Source organism: Dipteris shenzhenensis, chromosome 25 (genome assembly GCF_047967505.1).
Source record: "Dipteris shenzhenensis isolate YYH24624 ecotype China chromosome 25, Dip_SZ_1.0, whole genome shotgun sequence".
NCBI classification, from domain to species: Eukaryota; Viridiplantae; Streptophyta; class Polypodiopsida; order Gleicheniales; family Dipteridaceae; genus Dipteris; species Dipteris shenzhenensis.
In genome coordinates, this window is record NC_141620.1 from 33003921 (window position 1) to 33022245 (window position 18325).

At 44.7% G+C, this 18325-nt stretch overlaps 1 protein-coding gene across 2 annotated transcripts in view; it reads left to right on the forward strand.

Moving 5' to 3' along the window:
* ATXR2 (histone-lysine N-methyltransferase ATXR2) overlaps positions 1–18325 on the forward strand; it is a 198992-nt gene that overhangs the window by 78256 nt on the left and 102411 nt on the right. The window contains exons 4-8 of one of the 2 annotated variants that reach the window (XM_087396398.1): positions 4764–5167; positions 5464–5576; positions 7735–7796; positions 8180–8328; positions 8528–8615. In XM_087396398.1, coding sequence (XP_087252524.1) covers positions 4764–5167; positions 5464–5576; positions 7735–7796; positions 8180–8328; positions 8528–8615 — 816 coding nt within the window. The remainder of the gene's footprint in view (positions 1–4763; positions 5168–5463; positions 5577–7734; positions 7797–8179; positions 8329–8527; positions 8616–18325) is intronic. The other variant, XM_087396399.1, reaches the window with a different exon arrangement.

The window sequence follows — 18325 nt, forward strand, 5'->3', positions numbered from 1 at the left end:
AGGGAGATACTACTACGACATATCAAAGAGTAGGAGGATGGGACCACCGCACCATAGGGTACCGAGGTAGACCGAGCGTAGAGATAGGCCAGATTTCTATGCATTTGACTTGGTCCCAGGGCACTCTGGGATAGAGGAGGAGGAGCTAGTCGACATGAGAGATATATGGATTCAGCGATGGCCATTCTCTAGAGGGCTTACATGTTTCCCACATGGAGGGGACAAATCGCACTGTAGACTACTTATCCTTCACCGACTTTTGTGACATGGCTAGAGGACTTTATAGTTTCTCCCCCCCTTCTTGGCGCGGACCACTTTCATTTAGTATCTTGACTTCATTGCCAGTCATAGTTCGTGATCCACCTTGTCATGACAAGAGAAATGATTATTTAGTTAATTAATAATCATTAGAACTTTATTATTGTTAGGCGCCAATTTGATGGTGCGTTTATATGTTTGTATTTATGATTGATCAAGCGATGTAAATAGTACCGCTAAACTATGTAACATTGGCCAATGATTAGTAATAAAGATGTGTATACACGTGTCTAGGTCCTAGGGGCAATGGGAAAGGGAAGGGTGCATTAGATTTAATCAAATGGTAGGTGCATGGGTCATAGGATAAGGGTAGGTGTAAATGGGAAGATGGAACTTGAGTAATCTCAAGGGACATTAATGAAAGGGTATCACCCTTCATTGTGAATCTCATGTAGCATTCTCTCTACCACATTGCATTCATCCGCCTTCTCTCTCCCACGTTGCATGTAGGTCCAAATAGAAACAAGTACTCTCACGAGGGCGCTCTTTCCCATTGGAGGGCCAATTGGCATTCAAATTCTGCATGCATTGCACACATTTGGATTGTTGAGAAGTCTGGTTCTTTACATTTGGTATCAGAGCGGTGACAGTCCATGACTAGGACAAGAAGCAGGAGAGGAGGGTAGAGGGTGGCGCGAAGAAGAGCGTGGCACGACAAAGATCGGCGAACGCGATGGTGGGAAGGCACGGATGAGGGACGGCACGGTGTGCGGAGGCGCTCGACGACAAGCGACGCACGACGTGCTATCAATGATAGCAATTTGAAACCGCGGCGGAGCGACAAATCAGAAAAGGAATGCTTCTCTGGTATGTATTTCCAGCAAGCAGCATTTTGTTCCGAACATTGTGTTGCAAGCAATTTTTTTTGTCCTCCAAAGGCTGAAATTTTGAGGGTCTGAGACAAGGGCTTTCTTTGAAATTTGTTGCTCTTGGACAGGGAACGGGGTGTCCTAACAGGGTGACGCCCCCCCCCCCCGGCGGTGTGAACGTACCTTTAAAATCCTTAAACTGTGAGGAAAAGAGACCCCCCAATTCTCCCCAACGGAGAGTCGGATCGGAACAAGATTTTAAGGGGGTGATCCACCCACCAAGTACCCCCTATAACGGTATCTAGAGCTCCAATCCACTCAAAATAAGTAGCCCAAACGGAGTGTACCAGTTTACAGCAGAATTGCAAGAAGCCGCCTAAATGAGAGTGAAGAAGAGGTCATTTGAAGTGGTTCTTGGACACAAGCGAAGCGGGAGTCAGATAAGTACCACCAACTTTACAACACTTGACTTTTGCTATGAAATAAGTCCCTTTTCTGAAATTACAGGAAGTCAATTTCTCTCTTGTATTACTAAAAGGAAAGAATGGAAGGGGAAGGGAGATATAACAATGAACTTATTCCTTTTCCTCCATTACCCGAAGGAGAGAGAAAAAGAACACCTTCACCCCCTCCCGAAGAGGATGGATTAGGTGAGAGTTACACACATCTTGAGTATGATAACCCACAAATAGATCTATATCAGTCTCTCCTTCAAGAACCTCTTGATAGGGAGTTCTTCTTTCGTAATGAAAGAAGGAATGAGGCCATCCAAGAACAAGGTGATGAGTTTACGCCTTCAACTCGAAATCCAGCACACGTGGATTATAATCCAAGTGCAAGAGGAAGAGAGGAGACTCTTGCGGATAAGCTGATTTTTTAGCCTAGCAATATGATTAAATAGTCCATTATGACAAGTTAGCGACTAAGAGGGCTCTAAACTTTGGGGATGAAGAGTAAAGTACTCCTTCTAAGAGATCCGAATTCCAACCCCGAGAGAGAATCGAGTTGATGGGGCAAGGAAGGCTGACAAAATCCTCAATTGGATTCGCTATTTTGAGCTATACTTTGCCCATCAAGACAAGACCGAGCAAGAGAAGCTTGCTGTTGCTACATTGCATCTACAAAATGATGCTCTAATGTGGTGGTCTTTGTCACAAACATGAAAAGAGCCTATCCATGAATGAGCTAAGTTCGTGGAGCAATTGAAAGCCCATTTCATGCCACCGAGGCATGAAGAGAACCTAACCTTTCGTGGGGAGAGCCTTTGTAGCCCTTGGTCACACATGAATATCTTCTGGTTGCTTGCTAGGGTCCATAAGCTTGGGGTATTTAATCACACTTGAAATTTACAACAATTAATTGAAGAACATAACTGTGGCATCGATTAAGTGTTAGCTCTTGCATGCAAGATAATAACTCTAGACTAGTCCTAGTCTTTTGGGCATCCCCACCAAGCAAACCAATGCGCACGCCAAACATTAATTCTTTGGTTTATTGAGGTGGACCCTCTTCGACTACAATTAAGGGGGCTTTGACCAATAGTCAAGGCGTCTTAATTATGACTAAATATCTCCAACAGAGGTCGGAATATCTTGATTTACTAAAGTCAACCCTCTTGGCCTAAACCAAGTCTCCTTGGCCGAAGTCAGGGGTTCTTGACGGAAGTCAAGTGTCTTTGACCGAAGTCAATGCTTTGACCACTTAAAAGAACTCTGTCACCATAATAACAATAATGAGGAACTCTTAAATTATGATCAACTAAGAGATCAACTTTACTTGGAATATTTACAGCTTGGTGACATATTGCATGAAACTTTGTTGAATATATCTTCAGAACTCAGTGTATCGAAACACTTTATCAAGATAGAGGACCTCTCACAAGTAACGTCTAGACCTCTCTCTTTTCAATGACTTGGTGTAGCATTGCTAGAGATCAGCCTATGATTGGGAAGTGCATGGACAAACTGAATAGCTTGATGCTTTTACAATACATCCAATGGTAATTGTCATCTTGGAAAGAGTTTCTACTTTTGATAAGAATCTGCATACAACAACTATCACCATAGCACCATCAATAACACGTTTTGAGGCAGCATATGTTACACTCCTATAGTTCCATTGAACTTTTTTTATCCAAGCTTCAAGATAGATTGGCCTTTGCTGATGAAGTAGTACAAGAGATGCAAGCCCTTTTTTTTGAAATCATAAATAAATATCTGCGCTAGCTCTTGTGTGGTAAAGAGTAAAGCACATGTATCTACGCTCAGCTAATGGAGAGAGAGGTTACTGGTGGGAGTTCAAGAAAGCGACATGTTTCTTCTATTTTTAGCTTCTTTTCGGTACAAGTTTGGTGTTTCCAGAGCTGTGGCTAAATGTTCCCGATCATAACAAAATACTATATGTAAGTTACAAAAGCTGGATTTATTTCCATCCTAGATCCTTCCGTCTTCTCACATTTTATGGTTGAAACAATTTGTAGGTGAGGAACTTGCACTCAATTCCAAATTCACATGTTCCTAAATTCAAGACGTCTATGTGCTACGTATTCTTGAACCGATATTGGACCACATCCTATTGTGTAGCTCCTTGTACAATGGAGAGATCTCGATGATTGCTTTTAGCAGGCACATGAGGACATGTAGCCATATCTGAATTTGCTACAATAGTTGTAGTTATCCATCTCAGATTCCGATCCAGACCCAAATGCTTGTTTTGAATGGAGGGGTTCTCAGGGTCCATAACCTGACTCCTTTTCTAACCTGAGACTTGTGTATATTGTGATGTGTAGATGCGTGTTACTCTTTGAATAGAACACCTCATGAGGCGTAACCCTTCACAAGAGGCACACACTTCTACTCAGTTCCGTTCATAGAGAGACACATCTATTACAGTTCTATGTGTACACCTTTCATGAATGGTCACACACTTTCAAGGGGTACACATCCCACCCTTTGGTGGGTGTTACTCCCTTGTTGTACCTCTTCACACTCTATGAGAGAGGCCATTCATGCATAAACAATTCAATACCTTGAGGGAATCTCAGTAGTGTGCTGTTCATACAAGATTGTTCCAGATTTCGTCTGCTCATTAAGTTCTTTCTTAATCGTCAACTATAGTTGATCTCGCATACCTTACCATTTTTCCTAAAGGGGTTGGGTTAAATGTCTGCTTAGCACTTGACCAATGATTATTCGCAGTGACTGTGCTTTAAAAAGATGCAAAATATTGGAAAACTTCTTGCATCGTATGACATGGTCTTTTTCCCTTGCCCTTGCTCTAGCTTACCTTTGTCTCAGTAACATTCTGTGTTTTGTTGCTTGTGGTGTCATATACATCATGCAAACCGTTTAAAATGATCCATTTCAAGCCTTGAGTTATGTAATTTTCATGTCCAAAATTTTACGAGCCCTTGCTGAGAAAGTTTTGCAAATACTGTCCACACAGGTTTGTATACATTTATGATGTGTTTCTTGCCCTATCTCAGGTTCAGAAGGTGTGCTCTTTGCTAATACAGGATTGCTGTCAAAAGTGAGGAATTCAATTTTGTTTTGGTTTTAGTAAAGTCACACCAAACAAATCTCTATCGGAAGCACGGTGGTCAATGGCTAACCTTGTCCTCACTTTTCGCTTGGGCAGGCTGATGCTTTGGTCTGCAGCTTTTGCTTCTGTTTTATCGGCTCAATTGAGTTGCAAATTGGAAGGCGCCTTCTCTTAGAGAAGGAAAAAGTGCTTGATGAGAGGCAAGATAATTGTGCTGAGGTACATGAAGCGGGCAGTCAGCCTCCTCAAACTGGCTCCACCCATGCAGTGCAAGAGGACAATGATTCAGCAATGACCACGGAAACTGGCTTCCAATCTGCTGAATGTGATGGGTCTGATCATATTTATTGTAAGAAAGAGAACATGAGGACGATTAATCGACTTCCAGATCTAGTGGAATTGATTTTAAGTGACAATTTTCAGCTCCCTTATGCAGACCGCTTTCCACTGCCACCTGTTGTCAAGTGTTTTGGTGGCTGCTTAGATGAACTTTTCTGCAGGTGAAGTTTACAATCTGAAGATATCATTTTGTTTTTCAGAAACTCTGCAGCCTATGCATTAAACCTCTGCCTTCACGCGATTTTGGAGTGTAGTATCATTTGACTGTCTTCCACTTCGTAGACTTTCTAATTACCTTATGTTTCAATGATAGCTTTTCAATCTCAGTTTCTCTTTGTAGTGGTTTAATGCTTTTCTGTAAGTGTCTGAGTATATTTAAAATGATTCGCCCTCAACAAATTAACCCAGTGATGTGCAGACAATGATTTTTTCTTTCACTTTTAAATCTGCATTCCAGTGATATATGTGCAAAGGCAGCTTGGGAATCTTACCATTCTTTACTATGCACTGGCCCAAAGTCTCATTGCAAAAAGAAGGATCAACTCTGCAAGTTTAAGAATCATGCTGATGGTATGTGTTAGTATGTTGCAATCTTCTCATATTATGGATAGCTTACCTTCCTTTTATATGCACGGAAAGAGTTTGTTCTCTAGTCTTCTTTGCTGTTAGAATACAATTATGAAGGTATGCTCTTTGACTATACTTGGAGGTTGTAATTGGGAATAAATTTAAATATAGATGTAAGGCCTCAAAAGCTGGTTGACACCATTTACAATGGCAGTGCACATGCCACGTAGTGAGGGATTTCTACTATTGCAGTGCGCACGTCATGTAGTGAGTGATTTCTACAATGGCAGTGCGCATGTCACGTAGTGAGGGATTTATTACAATGTGGTGCACCTCACATAGTGAGGGATTTTTACTATAGTGCACACGATACATGGAAATGTGGTTACAAACAAATATTGCGCGAAACAAGGAAAATCAAGAGCAAGGTTACAGAAATATCCAGCTTAGAAGGAAGGTAAGATCATTTTAAAACTTGGGTGAGATTTGCAAGGTTCTCTTTATCATAGCTCATTGTGGCACAATTCCAGGGTTTATTCTAGCTCATTGTGACAGAATCCAGAGTGTATATTGGGTTGGAGGGTGCCCACATGACTGTTCTGGACTTTTATGAAGGAGCAAAATGCACAAGACTTTCTTGCTAATTGGCTACTGACTGCAGATTATTTACATAAACTGAATAGAGATAAGAGAATCAGCGGAGAGAGGAATCACACTCGGCAGGGACAAAGACCTCAAATGCTGCCTCTGCTTGAATTGTGGAATTGCCCAACATGGCTGGCCTGCTTTTCCTGCTGGCTAGGAGGACTTGAGGGTGAACTTGCTGCTAAAGGCCCTGCCATTTGGTCTATGCAATGGTCTTCATATAGCATTGGGAGAAGGTTGTAATATGGGTGACTGGGTGGGACTGACTGGTCAGTTGATAAGGCAACTGACTGGCGTGCCAGCCAGCTGACATGAAGCAACATACCTCAGCCCTTGGCATGCACTGCATGAGACTCCATATACCCATTGTTGTATCCTAAGTGTCCGATCTTGTGTTGCTCTAAGGGATCTGCCAATCTTCATGTGACCATCGGCAGCAACCAAGGGGACATATGTCTAAAGCTTGTGAGTTGTGAAATCCGTAGGTACCGTAGTCCTATGATTCAAATGCTTCAAGTCCTGTTTGGGATCTGCCAATCTTAATGTGGCCATAAGCAGCAACCAAGGGGTCATATTTCTAAGGATTGTGAGTGAAGTCCGTAGGTACCGTAGTCCTATGATTCAAATGCTTCAAGTCATGTTTGGTGGCTCTTGGGCTATGAAGGTCATATAGAAAAACTTGGAGTCCCAAACCAAGTGACAAGTTAGGCATACTGACAACTATAGACATCCCCTGCCCCCCTTGGTGGAGTATATGCAAGGAAACGATTGCTAGCTAGGACAGTCTTAAGAGAGAGAGCTTTATTGATATCATTGGGACACTAGAATGGTAATTGAGGACCATGGGGGAAGCTAAGTACTCCTTTGTTGTATTTACAAAACAAAGGAAACAACCAAAAGGAGAAGCCACTTGAGATGAGCAAGGAATATTAATTTCCTTGGGATGGAAACGATGACATGTCAGACCCATGAAGGTGGGGAGTTGAGCCTTTGATGCTGTCCTTGATGCAAGTATTTGAACTGGATTTCGACAAACTTTTGAATTTGTTCCTAAGAGCTTTTGAAAGGAACTAGATAGATTGGATATGAGATTGGGTAATTGTGGGTCCATTGTGTGACATTGAGAGGGGTTGCTGGAGCAGATGGTTCCTTGTCTTACCTGTAAGCTACATGTAGCCTGTAGAGGATTGGGGAGCATGAGAGGCAGCTGTGTATGCATCAGATATGGATGCCACATGGGCAGATCTGGGTGGAAGGAGCATCCATGGGCTGCAATGCTACCTTGCTATGAGAGTTGAAATAAACAAGATTCCCCCTTTCTGGATTTGAAATAGAAGTATCAGATGATTGTGATAAGGTGACTCTCATTTTGTGTACACATGAATTGGGCAGAGAAGTATAATAATGTAATGAAAGCAGAAAAAGAACTGAATGGTTTACTCAATATTATATGAGAATAAAGAGAGTGGTTTATAAAATTCACTCTTAGTGTCCTGACTGGATGTTTGCATTGCAGAAACAAATGATATCTTCCATGTAGCTGCCAAGGTACCTTGCAAAGTTGGAACTCATCGTCTGGTTACAATCTCTGTCCTTTATTGTAATTCTAAAAGCAAAACTAACGTACCCTTGTTAAATATTCTTTAAATATATGAATCTAGTTGGAGATAAGAGTCCCTTTGTAACTACAGACCACCTACAGGGAGGTAGTTGGAGAAAAGAAAAATCACTCTGAAAATGAACTCTCAGACTGATAGGCAAAAAAAAACTAGCTAGTTAGCAAAAGTAGCTTGTGGGTGACTTATACAGTCAGTTTATGCAGTTCAGGAAAGCAATGAAACAAGTCGAAGAAAAGAGAGAAGTTTGTGAGTGGAGCAATCTTATGATTATAGAAATTGCATTGAAGATAAGATATCGTGATTCGTGATAATCATTGTGCTGTAATGGCTGTCTTACGGTAGGTGATATGTTCAACAATTCTCAAGGCTTCAAAGTTCAAGAGCGAAGCACACATAACAAGGGGTGAAAATTGTCTTTGGCCTAATGATGAAAACGGGACGATGCCATTACTCAAGGCATGGGAGCCATTTTCCATGGGTTATAAATGCTTGTACGGTGAAACCAAAAATATTTCTAATGCTAAGTGTTTGCCATTTAATTTAGAAAGGAAAACACGTAAGAGTCCCTTGATTAGTAACTGACAAAGAGGTTTTAGTTTTAGGGAAATGATCTTCTTTCAGACAGATGATTGGGGGATTTCGATCTGTTTTACGGTATTAACAATCTGGTATATGCTACTGTTTTCTCAGGTGGTGGGATTCTTTAGCTTTGCCTGCTGATCTTGGACTGGACGATGAGCCTGAGTTCAGGAAGCAAATCAAAGAGCTTTCTGCAAATGTGAGTTAAATGTTTTAAATATAATAGATTGAATTATGACTCTGTCGATTGATTCATATAGCAGATTGTCTTTTGTGCACCTCTTCTGACCCATTGAACTTTGTTGGTGTGAACCAGATTAGAGGTCCACACAACCCCATTTTCATTGTTCAATGCCTATGTGTAACAGACTCATCATCACATCCAGGATGGGGCAGATGGAGTGGATTATGACGTATAAACATATAAAGGCCTAACTCTCTTTTCCCAATCACAAGCATAGGCACATATTTTCCTCCCAGCCAACCTCGATGGTAGCAAGCTCACAGAATCTCTTACGTGAAAGTTCTTGCTTGTCAAATTCCAACGAGCCCCAATTCCCTAGATGGATCTAGTATGCCACATGTCTACATTTTAGGGTACCTCCTAAATGCATCATTTACCCCTCTCTTGGGATATCATGGAAATCATTTGCCCCTTGGCACATTTAATGCATTTATACCCCTTAGCCTTAGATCCAGCTAGTCTAGTGCCATATCACCCTCACCAAGGATCTTGACTTTGATTCCTTTCTGATCCTTTACGTAAAGCCCAAACAAATATAATACAAACATTGATCCTTCAAAAGAAAAGGTCTATTGACCCTTCCGAGGTCATGTCACCTCAACTTGAGCGTAACATTCCTTCCCTCTTCAGGCATCAGCGTCCTCGATGATTAAGTTTGGGAACATTCTCCATAACTGGTATATGGATTCCCATGTAGCTTCTGATAGAGGTAAACCATGCCATGCAACCAACATCGTGGGTATCTTCCGATTGCGTACTTGCATTGGTCCTCGGTCCAAGATTCTTGTTGGTTTGCGTCTTGCATTATTCTCTCTCTCCTGAAACAAAACAACACCTTCGATTAGTGAGTCACCTGTATGTAAAATTTTTTTTAAATGAGAAACATGAAACACTGGATGCACCTTACAACCCTTTGGTAATTCTAATTTATAGGCTACCTTGCCTATTCTTTTTAGAATTAACCATGGCCCACAATATCGAGGTGATAACTTAGCACACTCTCATGTAGTCAAAGACTAAGAGTGCGAAGGAACTCTGAGAAAAACTTTTTCTCCTTACTTAAATTCTCTAACCAATCTGTTTTCATCCGCATACACCTTAGCTCTATCCATAGCTTAGCGGATGTCAGCTCTCGCAAGTGCTAGCATCTCCCGCATCTGAACTACAAAGTTCGCGGCACTAGGCACTTTCTGAGGTACTCCAACTGTAGTTGGATTTGCTGGTCTATAACCATAGTTCAGCTCAAACGGACTGAACCCTGTAGATCAATGTTTTCTATCATTGTAGGCAAATTCTAACAATGGCAACCACTTGTCCCATGTATGTTGCCTCAATGACACATACGCTCTAAGCATATCCTCTAAAATTTGGTTGATTCTTTCCGTCTGACCATCCGTTTCTGGATGATTCCCACTACTCATTCCCAACTCAGTCCTTAGTGTCGCAAACACCGCAGTCCAAAAATGACTGGTAAATTTGACATCCCTGTTTGACACTATGGGTTTTTTTTTTGCAAAAAAGAGACTTCTATTAAGTATTGAAGAAAATCATTAGAGCAAGCTTCATAAGGGAATACGGGATACACCATGCAATGCATGAAAAGCTCAAGAGCCAAAAAGAAAGGATTGGGGCTGATAGTGCCATCTCAATCCGGTAGCATCCTCCGAGAAGAAGGGAGAATCCCTCCAAACTCGAAGAAATATAGTCCTCCTAGAAGAGGCTGCCCGTGAAGGGCCTTGCATGCTAATGGCTATCAAAGTGTGAACCGTGTCACTCCAAATACCCGTGAACACCTGTGATGGGTGTATCTGGGTGCCATCCAAGGCCTCTGTGCATCTGGCTCTCCAAATGTGCCAAGAGGAGATGCTAGCCAAAATCTCCCAAGAGGTGTCCACTGAAACATGTGAAGCTCTGAAAGGAATATGTGGTACATCTTGAAGAGAGTAGGGCTCTATCACCTGTCGGCGGATCGAGAGTGCCCAAGAAGAAGGCTCACCCTCATAAAACACCTGGGGCCCAGTAAGGGATAACAATGCGACCCAGCCCCAAGTCATGAAGAAAGGGGAAGTATGAAAAATGCTGAGTATCCGAGCAACTCCTTTCCAAACAGTCCTTGCTTGATTGCAGTCTCAAAGGCAATGTCGCACTGACTCCTTTGCAAAATGACAGCAAGGGGAAGTGGGATCAGCCCCAAATCGTGATCTCCACAGGTTCACTGCAATCCCTCCATGAATAGAAAGCGAAATGAAAAGAGTGATCTTTCTATTTCTGAGGGATTTCCAGAGCCTCCTCTAGAAATTCCCACGCAAATTTGCGGTGATGAAGAAGCTATCCCAATGGGGGGCTCTGGAGGGAATACAACCTCTACTACTCAGTGAAATCTCCTGGCATTACCAACTGTGAAACGAAAGAAGGGAATCCCCCTCTCTTGGTACCCATGATCTATCCACTCCCACTCTCCTGGGTCCCACTGCAAGCACTTGATAGGTACACCTCCATATAACCACAACCTCCAGGATCCCAGGGCCAAGAGCAGAGGGTCGGGGTCTAAGTACCACTGCAAGCCAGCTCCATGGTTCACAAAACCAGCAATCCTGACAGGCTGAAAGGCAACCTCTAGAAGAATATCATCCGTGGATCTAGAGAGTATACCTCCATCCCCAACGTGAAAGACTAGAGCATCTTCCTCGAGACCTCGAAGAGCGATCACCTGTAGAGCAACTGATGTTCTCGAAAAAGCTCCCATCCAAGTGGTGGAAGTAATAGGCATCTCAGCTGTCCATTCCACCGGGATGGCTGCATCTATCTGCTGAATCCTGCGTGCTACCCCTCTGAGGTGAGTCACGGGCTGTAGCCTCTAATCCTCAAGTAGCTTGATAAAAGCCTTCCAAGTGCCTACTGTGTAGGCGGGGCCTCTCTCCCATTTAGACCATTGCATATAATGGGAAGTGCCTAGTGGTCTGCCATGCTCATCAAGTATACTATCGTTCCAAATGATCGGCTGCCTATCAATCTCTTCAAGGGTAGAGGGCGGAACCTTTGAAGCTCCCCCAAGCTTTGAGGATGGCAGTCAAGAGAGGAGAGGCAGGAGACCTGAGAGAGGCGGAAGTAAAAATCCAGCGAGGGCTGTCCACCCAATCATCTCCCAAGGTAGGTGTGCAAGCCTGAATGTGTCCAAAAAAGAAATCCTTCCAAGGTTCCTGCTCAGGCATGAGTCCCCTCACCACCACCTTACAAAGCAATGCCCTGCACTGCAAGTCCGGGTCAATGATATTAAGGCCCCCTCCCATGTAGGGAGAATAATGGTCTCCTAAGCCACCCTCACTGCAACATCTTGCATGCCATCAAGTCCACTCCATAAAAAATTTCTGACTGGTCTAATCAGCTGAGTGATGCAATCCCTAGATCGGCACCAGCAAGAACACACAAACCAAGCGGTGGCCAAGAGAACCTGGTTCACTACCACAACTCTAGAGCCAAGGTCGAGTTTGGCTGAGCTCCAAAAAAGGAGCTTTTTCCTTATACTTTCTAGTACTGGGGCAAACTGCTGTGCTGGATAGATGCCCAATCCTACCTGGCATCCCAAATATCTGATAGGAATACCCCTCTGAATCCAGGAAAAGCCAATGTCAACTCCCCAGCCTCGAGTGTCCTCATCATTGATCCAAAAGCCAAAGGATTTATGCTAGTTAATGTGTGCCCGCAGCTGAGCAAAAAATATCCAAGGCTGTCTGGAAAGAATCAAGTGACTGCGAAGAGGCCTCAATAAAAATAGCAGTGTCATCAGCAAACAAGAAGCTCCTACTCTTGTCTCAAGGGCAATCTCAACCCATAAAGCTCAGCCTGAGATCTAAGGAAGATACTCATAGCTTCTGCCACAAAAGGAAAGAGAAAGGGGGCTAAAGGGCATCCCTGACGAACTGATCTAGAAATCTGAAACCTGTCACCCCTTACCCCTCCAATCAAAACTTGGCTGTGGGTTGATCTGTAAATAGAGGCCACCCCTCTAATCCATGCATTTGAAAATCCAAATCGTAGAAGAGCGCCCTTAAGAAAACCCCAATCTACTCTGTCATAGGCTTTCTCGAAGTCCAGGAGTAGAAAAGCCAGCCTCTGCCCGCTCTGCATAGCCCACTCTGTGGCTTCCCAAAAGGAAAAATATGCTCCTGCCATGCACAGAGCCTGTCTGAGTATCATGGATGAGGTCTGGAGGAAGGGGCTGCAATCGGATGCTGACCGCCTTGGCAAGGATTTTGTATAGAGTGCCCAAAAGAGTGATGGGTCTCCAATGGGATACAAAATTCCTGTTGCCACCTTTCGGGATAAGGTGAATGAGTCCCTCGGTCAGTGAGTCAGGCATCTCACCTGAGTTCCAAATGCCCAGCAGGGCTGAAGTAATATGATCATCTATCATATCCCAAAAGGCTGTAAAAAAAGGAGGAGTAAGACCATCATAACTAGGGCATTTGCCCTTATGAAGGGCGGAGAGAGCAGTCTTGAACTCTGTGTTGGTAAAGCGTGCATCAAGTGAGCATATAATCTCTGGTGTGACCAACACAGGTAAACTCTGCCAAATCTCACCTCTAGCCACATCTCTGGCCTGTGTGTCAGGATCTGCAGAAAGGAGGGAGGCATAGAAAGCTGTCGCTAAGTGCATGACGGTATCCAGATGAGACTACAAAACGCCGTCAGAGTCAATAAGCTGCTTGACACTCTCTCTACTATGTCTGGGACCAAGTGTAGAGAAAAAGTGTTTATTGACTCTCCCTCCCATCTGTATCCAAAAGGACTCTTGTGCATGGAAGGCATACTCTGCTCTCTGATCAAGCAATGTCTGCAAGTGAGTCCTTGCCGCAGCAAGGCGCTCCTGTATCCAAGAATTGGATGGTCGTCTTTGCTCCTCCCTCTGTAAGGCTGCCAACTGCCGGCAGATACCAATCTCCCGCCTGAGTACCTCACCTCGCCGAGCACTAGCAATGGAGTGATAAAAGTCGTTGATACTGGCAAGTGCTATGGCCACATGTGAAGGACCGGCCACCCCCCCTGCATGTGAGAAACCCAAATCTCCAAGACTGCCCTTGTGAGAGTCTCATCCGTGTATAAGGCATCGAGGATCCTGATACTGTGAGACCGTCCTCTCAGATGGGGCTCTGAGATGGACAAAACTACTGAAAAATGGTCGGAAGTGGAAACACCAGGTGCAATGCAAACTGTTCCCCCTCTATCAAGAGCCCAATCATCCACATAGAATCTATCAATCCGAGCATGGATAGGCATCTTCACCCTATGGTTCGACCATGAAAACAAAAGTGACTGAGACTGAATATGAAATGCATCATCTGACCAAACATCTCTGCCACTGAACCTGAACAAGAAGGCATCCCAAGCTGCTCTCTCGAGGGAATGAATACCACGTTCTCTGCCCCCTTGCTTATCAGAAGGTGCCTCAACCATGTTGAAGTCACCTCCAATAATCCACGAATCTGCAATGTCAGCCCACGAGAGTGACTCTTTTGAAAACAGAACAGTTCTCTTTGTTGTTCGGAGCATAGAGGTTGAGGAAACCAACCTTACGTCCATCAATCAGAAGTAAAACCCACTGGTCCCTGGAGGGGGTTATGGTACCATGTCCAATGATTAGAGGGAGAATAGAATCTGAAACTGATATGCATGTACCTCCTCTGGTTCCCAAGGCAGGAAGCCAAAAAGTCCGGCTTGAGAATAGCTTACTTGACTTGGAGCAATCTCTGACATTCAGTTTGTGTTCCTGAAGAAAAAGAATGTCTAGGGAACCACCTGAAACACCTGGATGGAGCTGATTCCTGATTAGCTGTCTGCGACGGCGATGAGGGATGCCGCCCAATCCCTGTATATTCCAATTGGCTATCCTCATTGGCGGGAGGAAGCGGGTTGGAATACCTTACCCGACCTGGTGGTGGAAAAAGAACCCTCCACCGGAGATGACCTCTTGCCATACACATGAGGTCCAAGGGGAGGAAAGTCCACAGGTGAGAGAGAGAAAGATCTCTCAAAAGGGATGCCGATAACTGGCTCTCTGAAAGTGGAAGGTACAAAATCATCATCTGGGAGGTCAGAGAGGTCGTCCAAAGCGGAAAAGGAGTTCCGCTGAGCCAGTCCTGGGGAGGGGGTACGAAGGATTCCTACCGAAGCAGGGAGAGAATGTAAGACCCCCTTCCCTCTATCCACAGAAGGAGGCACCTACTGGGTCGTGATCAAGAAGTGCTGCGGACGGGGTGCCAATAACCTGGGCTGTTGAGGAAGGTACAACCTGATCCTGGGGTGGAGTGGAACAAGGCTCCTGAACACTAGTCTCCTCCGGAGGCTCCAAAGGGGTAGCCTCCGAGGCAGTGGAGGTGTGATTTGAAGTAGAGGGCCTAACCGCGACCGGAACCCACCGTGGGCTAGAGGTGGTGCAGGGTGCAGGAGGGACTTGAGTAGCCCTAGGAGGGGGGGGAGTCCGTGTCCGAGGCGGTGCCTGTGGAGTGGTAGGCCCTGCTCTTGCTCTCTGTTGTAAGCTAGTATGAGCTGGTTGCTTTCTGGGCCTCTTTTTCTTCTTTGGGCAATCTCTGGCGAAGTGCCCCGAGGATTTGCAAATCCTGCACTGGTCTTGCCGACTTGCAACCTCAAATCTCTGGCGGAAGAAAGACCCATCGGGTTGCTGTAGCATGATGTGGTCATTTGAAATATTAGGGTCCTGGACAATGACCCTAACCCTGGGTACCCCATCCATCCTGACCGCCTCAGCAACCGAAGAGGGCTCACTAGGAAGAGGGGGGATCTCTGCTACCACACCAAACCTCTCGCCAATAACTGAAAGAAGTCGGTGATAAACTGAGGGGAGACCAGGGAACCTGATGAAATAAGAAACTCCTTGCTTGTCCTCTTCAATTGGGTCAAAGCCCAGTTGAAAGGGAAACAAAAAAATCCTTCTGTAGCCTAGAAATAGAAACCCGGCCTGTAGCAGGTCTCTTGTGACGTCCGGGGAATCTAGGCACACCTGAAAGAAACCTCGTCCCAACAAACGAACATCCTTAAGGTGGGGGGCGAGCTCCTGGGAGAGGGCCGCAAGCATCCAATCTCTAGCTTGTGACCTGGAGGGGTGGGAGCCGTGGATGCGTGCGAAGAGAGTTGTGGAACACTCATGCTCCAAATCCTTTTGCAACTGCTACAGCTCATCTTTTGAGAAAGTGACGGTTCTCGCGGCTGGTATGTGCGGTAAGGGATTGACTGAATGGGAACCCATTCGTCAATCGAGGTGGGATAGGCCGATTCAAACACAAAAAAGAACTCCGTCTGCTTTCTTGAAGCCCAGGAGACCCCTAAAAGAGAATAGGGGTACTCCAGATGAAGGGAGAGAGTGAAAGGAAGGTGGGAGAGAGAGGAATGAGCAAGGAGAGGAGTCAGCAAGGAGAAAGGGGGGGCAGCAAGAGGAGAGGAGGAAGGGAGAGGAGAGGAGGAAGGGAGAGGAGAGGAGGATAGAGGAGAGGAGTGGAGGAGAGAAGGGGGGGGGGAGGCAACGAAAAAAAAAAACGAGGGGGGGGGGAGGCGGGGGGCCGGGGCTGGCTGTGCAGGCAGCAGCGCGGGGGGTTGTGCAGGAAGGCAGCAGCGCGGGAGGAAGAGAAGGGGATAGAGGGAGGGAGGCGGGGGGAGCAGCAGGTAGGGGGGAGGGGGGAGTCGGGGGGTGAGGCGGGGGGAGCAGCAGGTAGGGGGGAGGGGAGGGAAGAGGCAGCAAGGAGGGAAGGGAGGGGGCAGCAAGGGGGAGTAGGAAGAAGGAGGGCAGCAGGTTGAGCGGGGAGCAGCAGCCGATGATGCTCTTGTGCCCTTGTGATTGCCATCAATTTTAGGAAGCTGATACACACTATGGATTTGGGTAATCCATGCAAACGAAATATATGTTTAATAAACAAGTCCGCTACTTGCGGGGCACTAACAGACTCTCTAGCTGGAATGAAGTGAGCCATCTTGGTAAGACGATCAACTACCATAAGGATAGAATCATATCCACCTTGTGTCGTAGGAAGACCTACAATAAAGTCCATGGAAATGCTCTCCTACTTACGTAGTGGTATTTCCAAAGGCTGTAAAAGTCCAGGTGGCTTCACCCACTCTGCCTTACTTACCTAACATGAAAAACAATGTGTCACATATTCATGAATATATTTTTTCATTTTTGGCCAAAAGAAATCTCGCTTCACAAGATCATATGTCTTCTCGACTCCTGGATGTCCCGCACATGGGCTATCATGGCATTGTTGAATGACTCTCTGCCTAAGATCATTCTGATTAGGTACTACTACCTTGCCATTTCTTTTCAGCATACCATCTCTTATGGTATATCTTGCATAAGTTTGGCCTTTTTTGGATGCCAGGTCACCCTTTTCCCCGGGTTTGAATACATGAGCCTTAGGCCAAAGACTCTGGACGACGAACTCGTCCACCTTTTGAGTTTCTCTTATCTTGGTCATTACAGCACTTTCTAATACCGCGAAACTCATATTATGCATAATGCGTGACAACGCATCAGCAACCTTATTATCCTTCGCTCTTTGGTACCGAATCGTCAAGTTAAACTCCTGCATGGCCACCTAGCTTGGCGGCCTCTCAAGTCAGGTTGTTTAGAAAAATGTTTCAGAGTATCATGATCAACATCAACATAAAACTCTGATCCGTATAAATAATGTCTCCATGTTTTCAGAGCATGGATAACAGCATAGAACTCCAATTCATGAGTTGGCCAATTTCGTTGAGAGGGAGAAAGCTTCTTGCTTTCAAAGGCTATTGGCCTTCCCTCTTGGAGGAGAACTGCTCCTACCGCAATGCCACTTGCATGAGTTTCAAGGAAAAACGGTTTCTGGGGATCAACTATTTTTAACACCGGTTCTGAGACCACGGCTTGTTTTATGGTGCTAAAACTCTCTTGTTGATTCTGTCCCCATATAAACGGTACTTTATCTGAGGTCAGATCAGTCAATGGCGATACTATTCGGAATATCCTTCGATATGCCTTCGAGCCTTCGATAAAATTGGACAAATCCCAAGAATGATCACAACGTGGTCAAACTCAGAGGGATAGGCCAAGCGCAGCCACTTTCTTTGGATCCATTTCTACCCCCTCAGGAGTAATAATGAATCCTAAATATTCAAGTCTTACCATACACAGTACAGTTTTCTTTTTATTTACATAAAGACTGGCTTTTCTCAAAGTACTAAACACTATTCTTAAGTGTTCGTAATGCTCAGCAATACTTTTGCTGAACACAAGAATATCGTCAATAAAATGTATCACAAACTTTCCGATATACGGACGTAGTAAATCGTTCATAAGCATGACGAATGTAGTTGGAGCATTGGTAAGTCCAAATGGCGTTACCAGAAACTCATAATGTCAAAACTTGCTTCTAAAAGCAGTTTTATGCACATCCTCGGCTCTAATACGGATCTGATGGTAGCCACATTTAAGATCTATCTTATTGAAAATTATGGCCCCATGTAACGCATCTAGCAAATCATCGATCCGAGCCATCGGATACCTGTCCTTAATAGTGATGTTATTCAATGCTCTGTAATCTATACAGAGGTGAAAAGTATCATCTTTCTTTTTTTCTAATATCACTCGCAAGCAAAAGGTGAGAAACTGGGTTGAA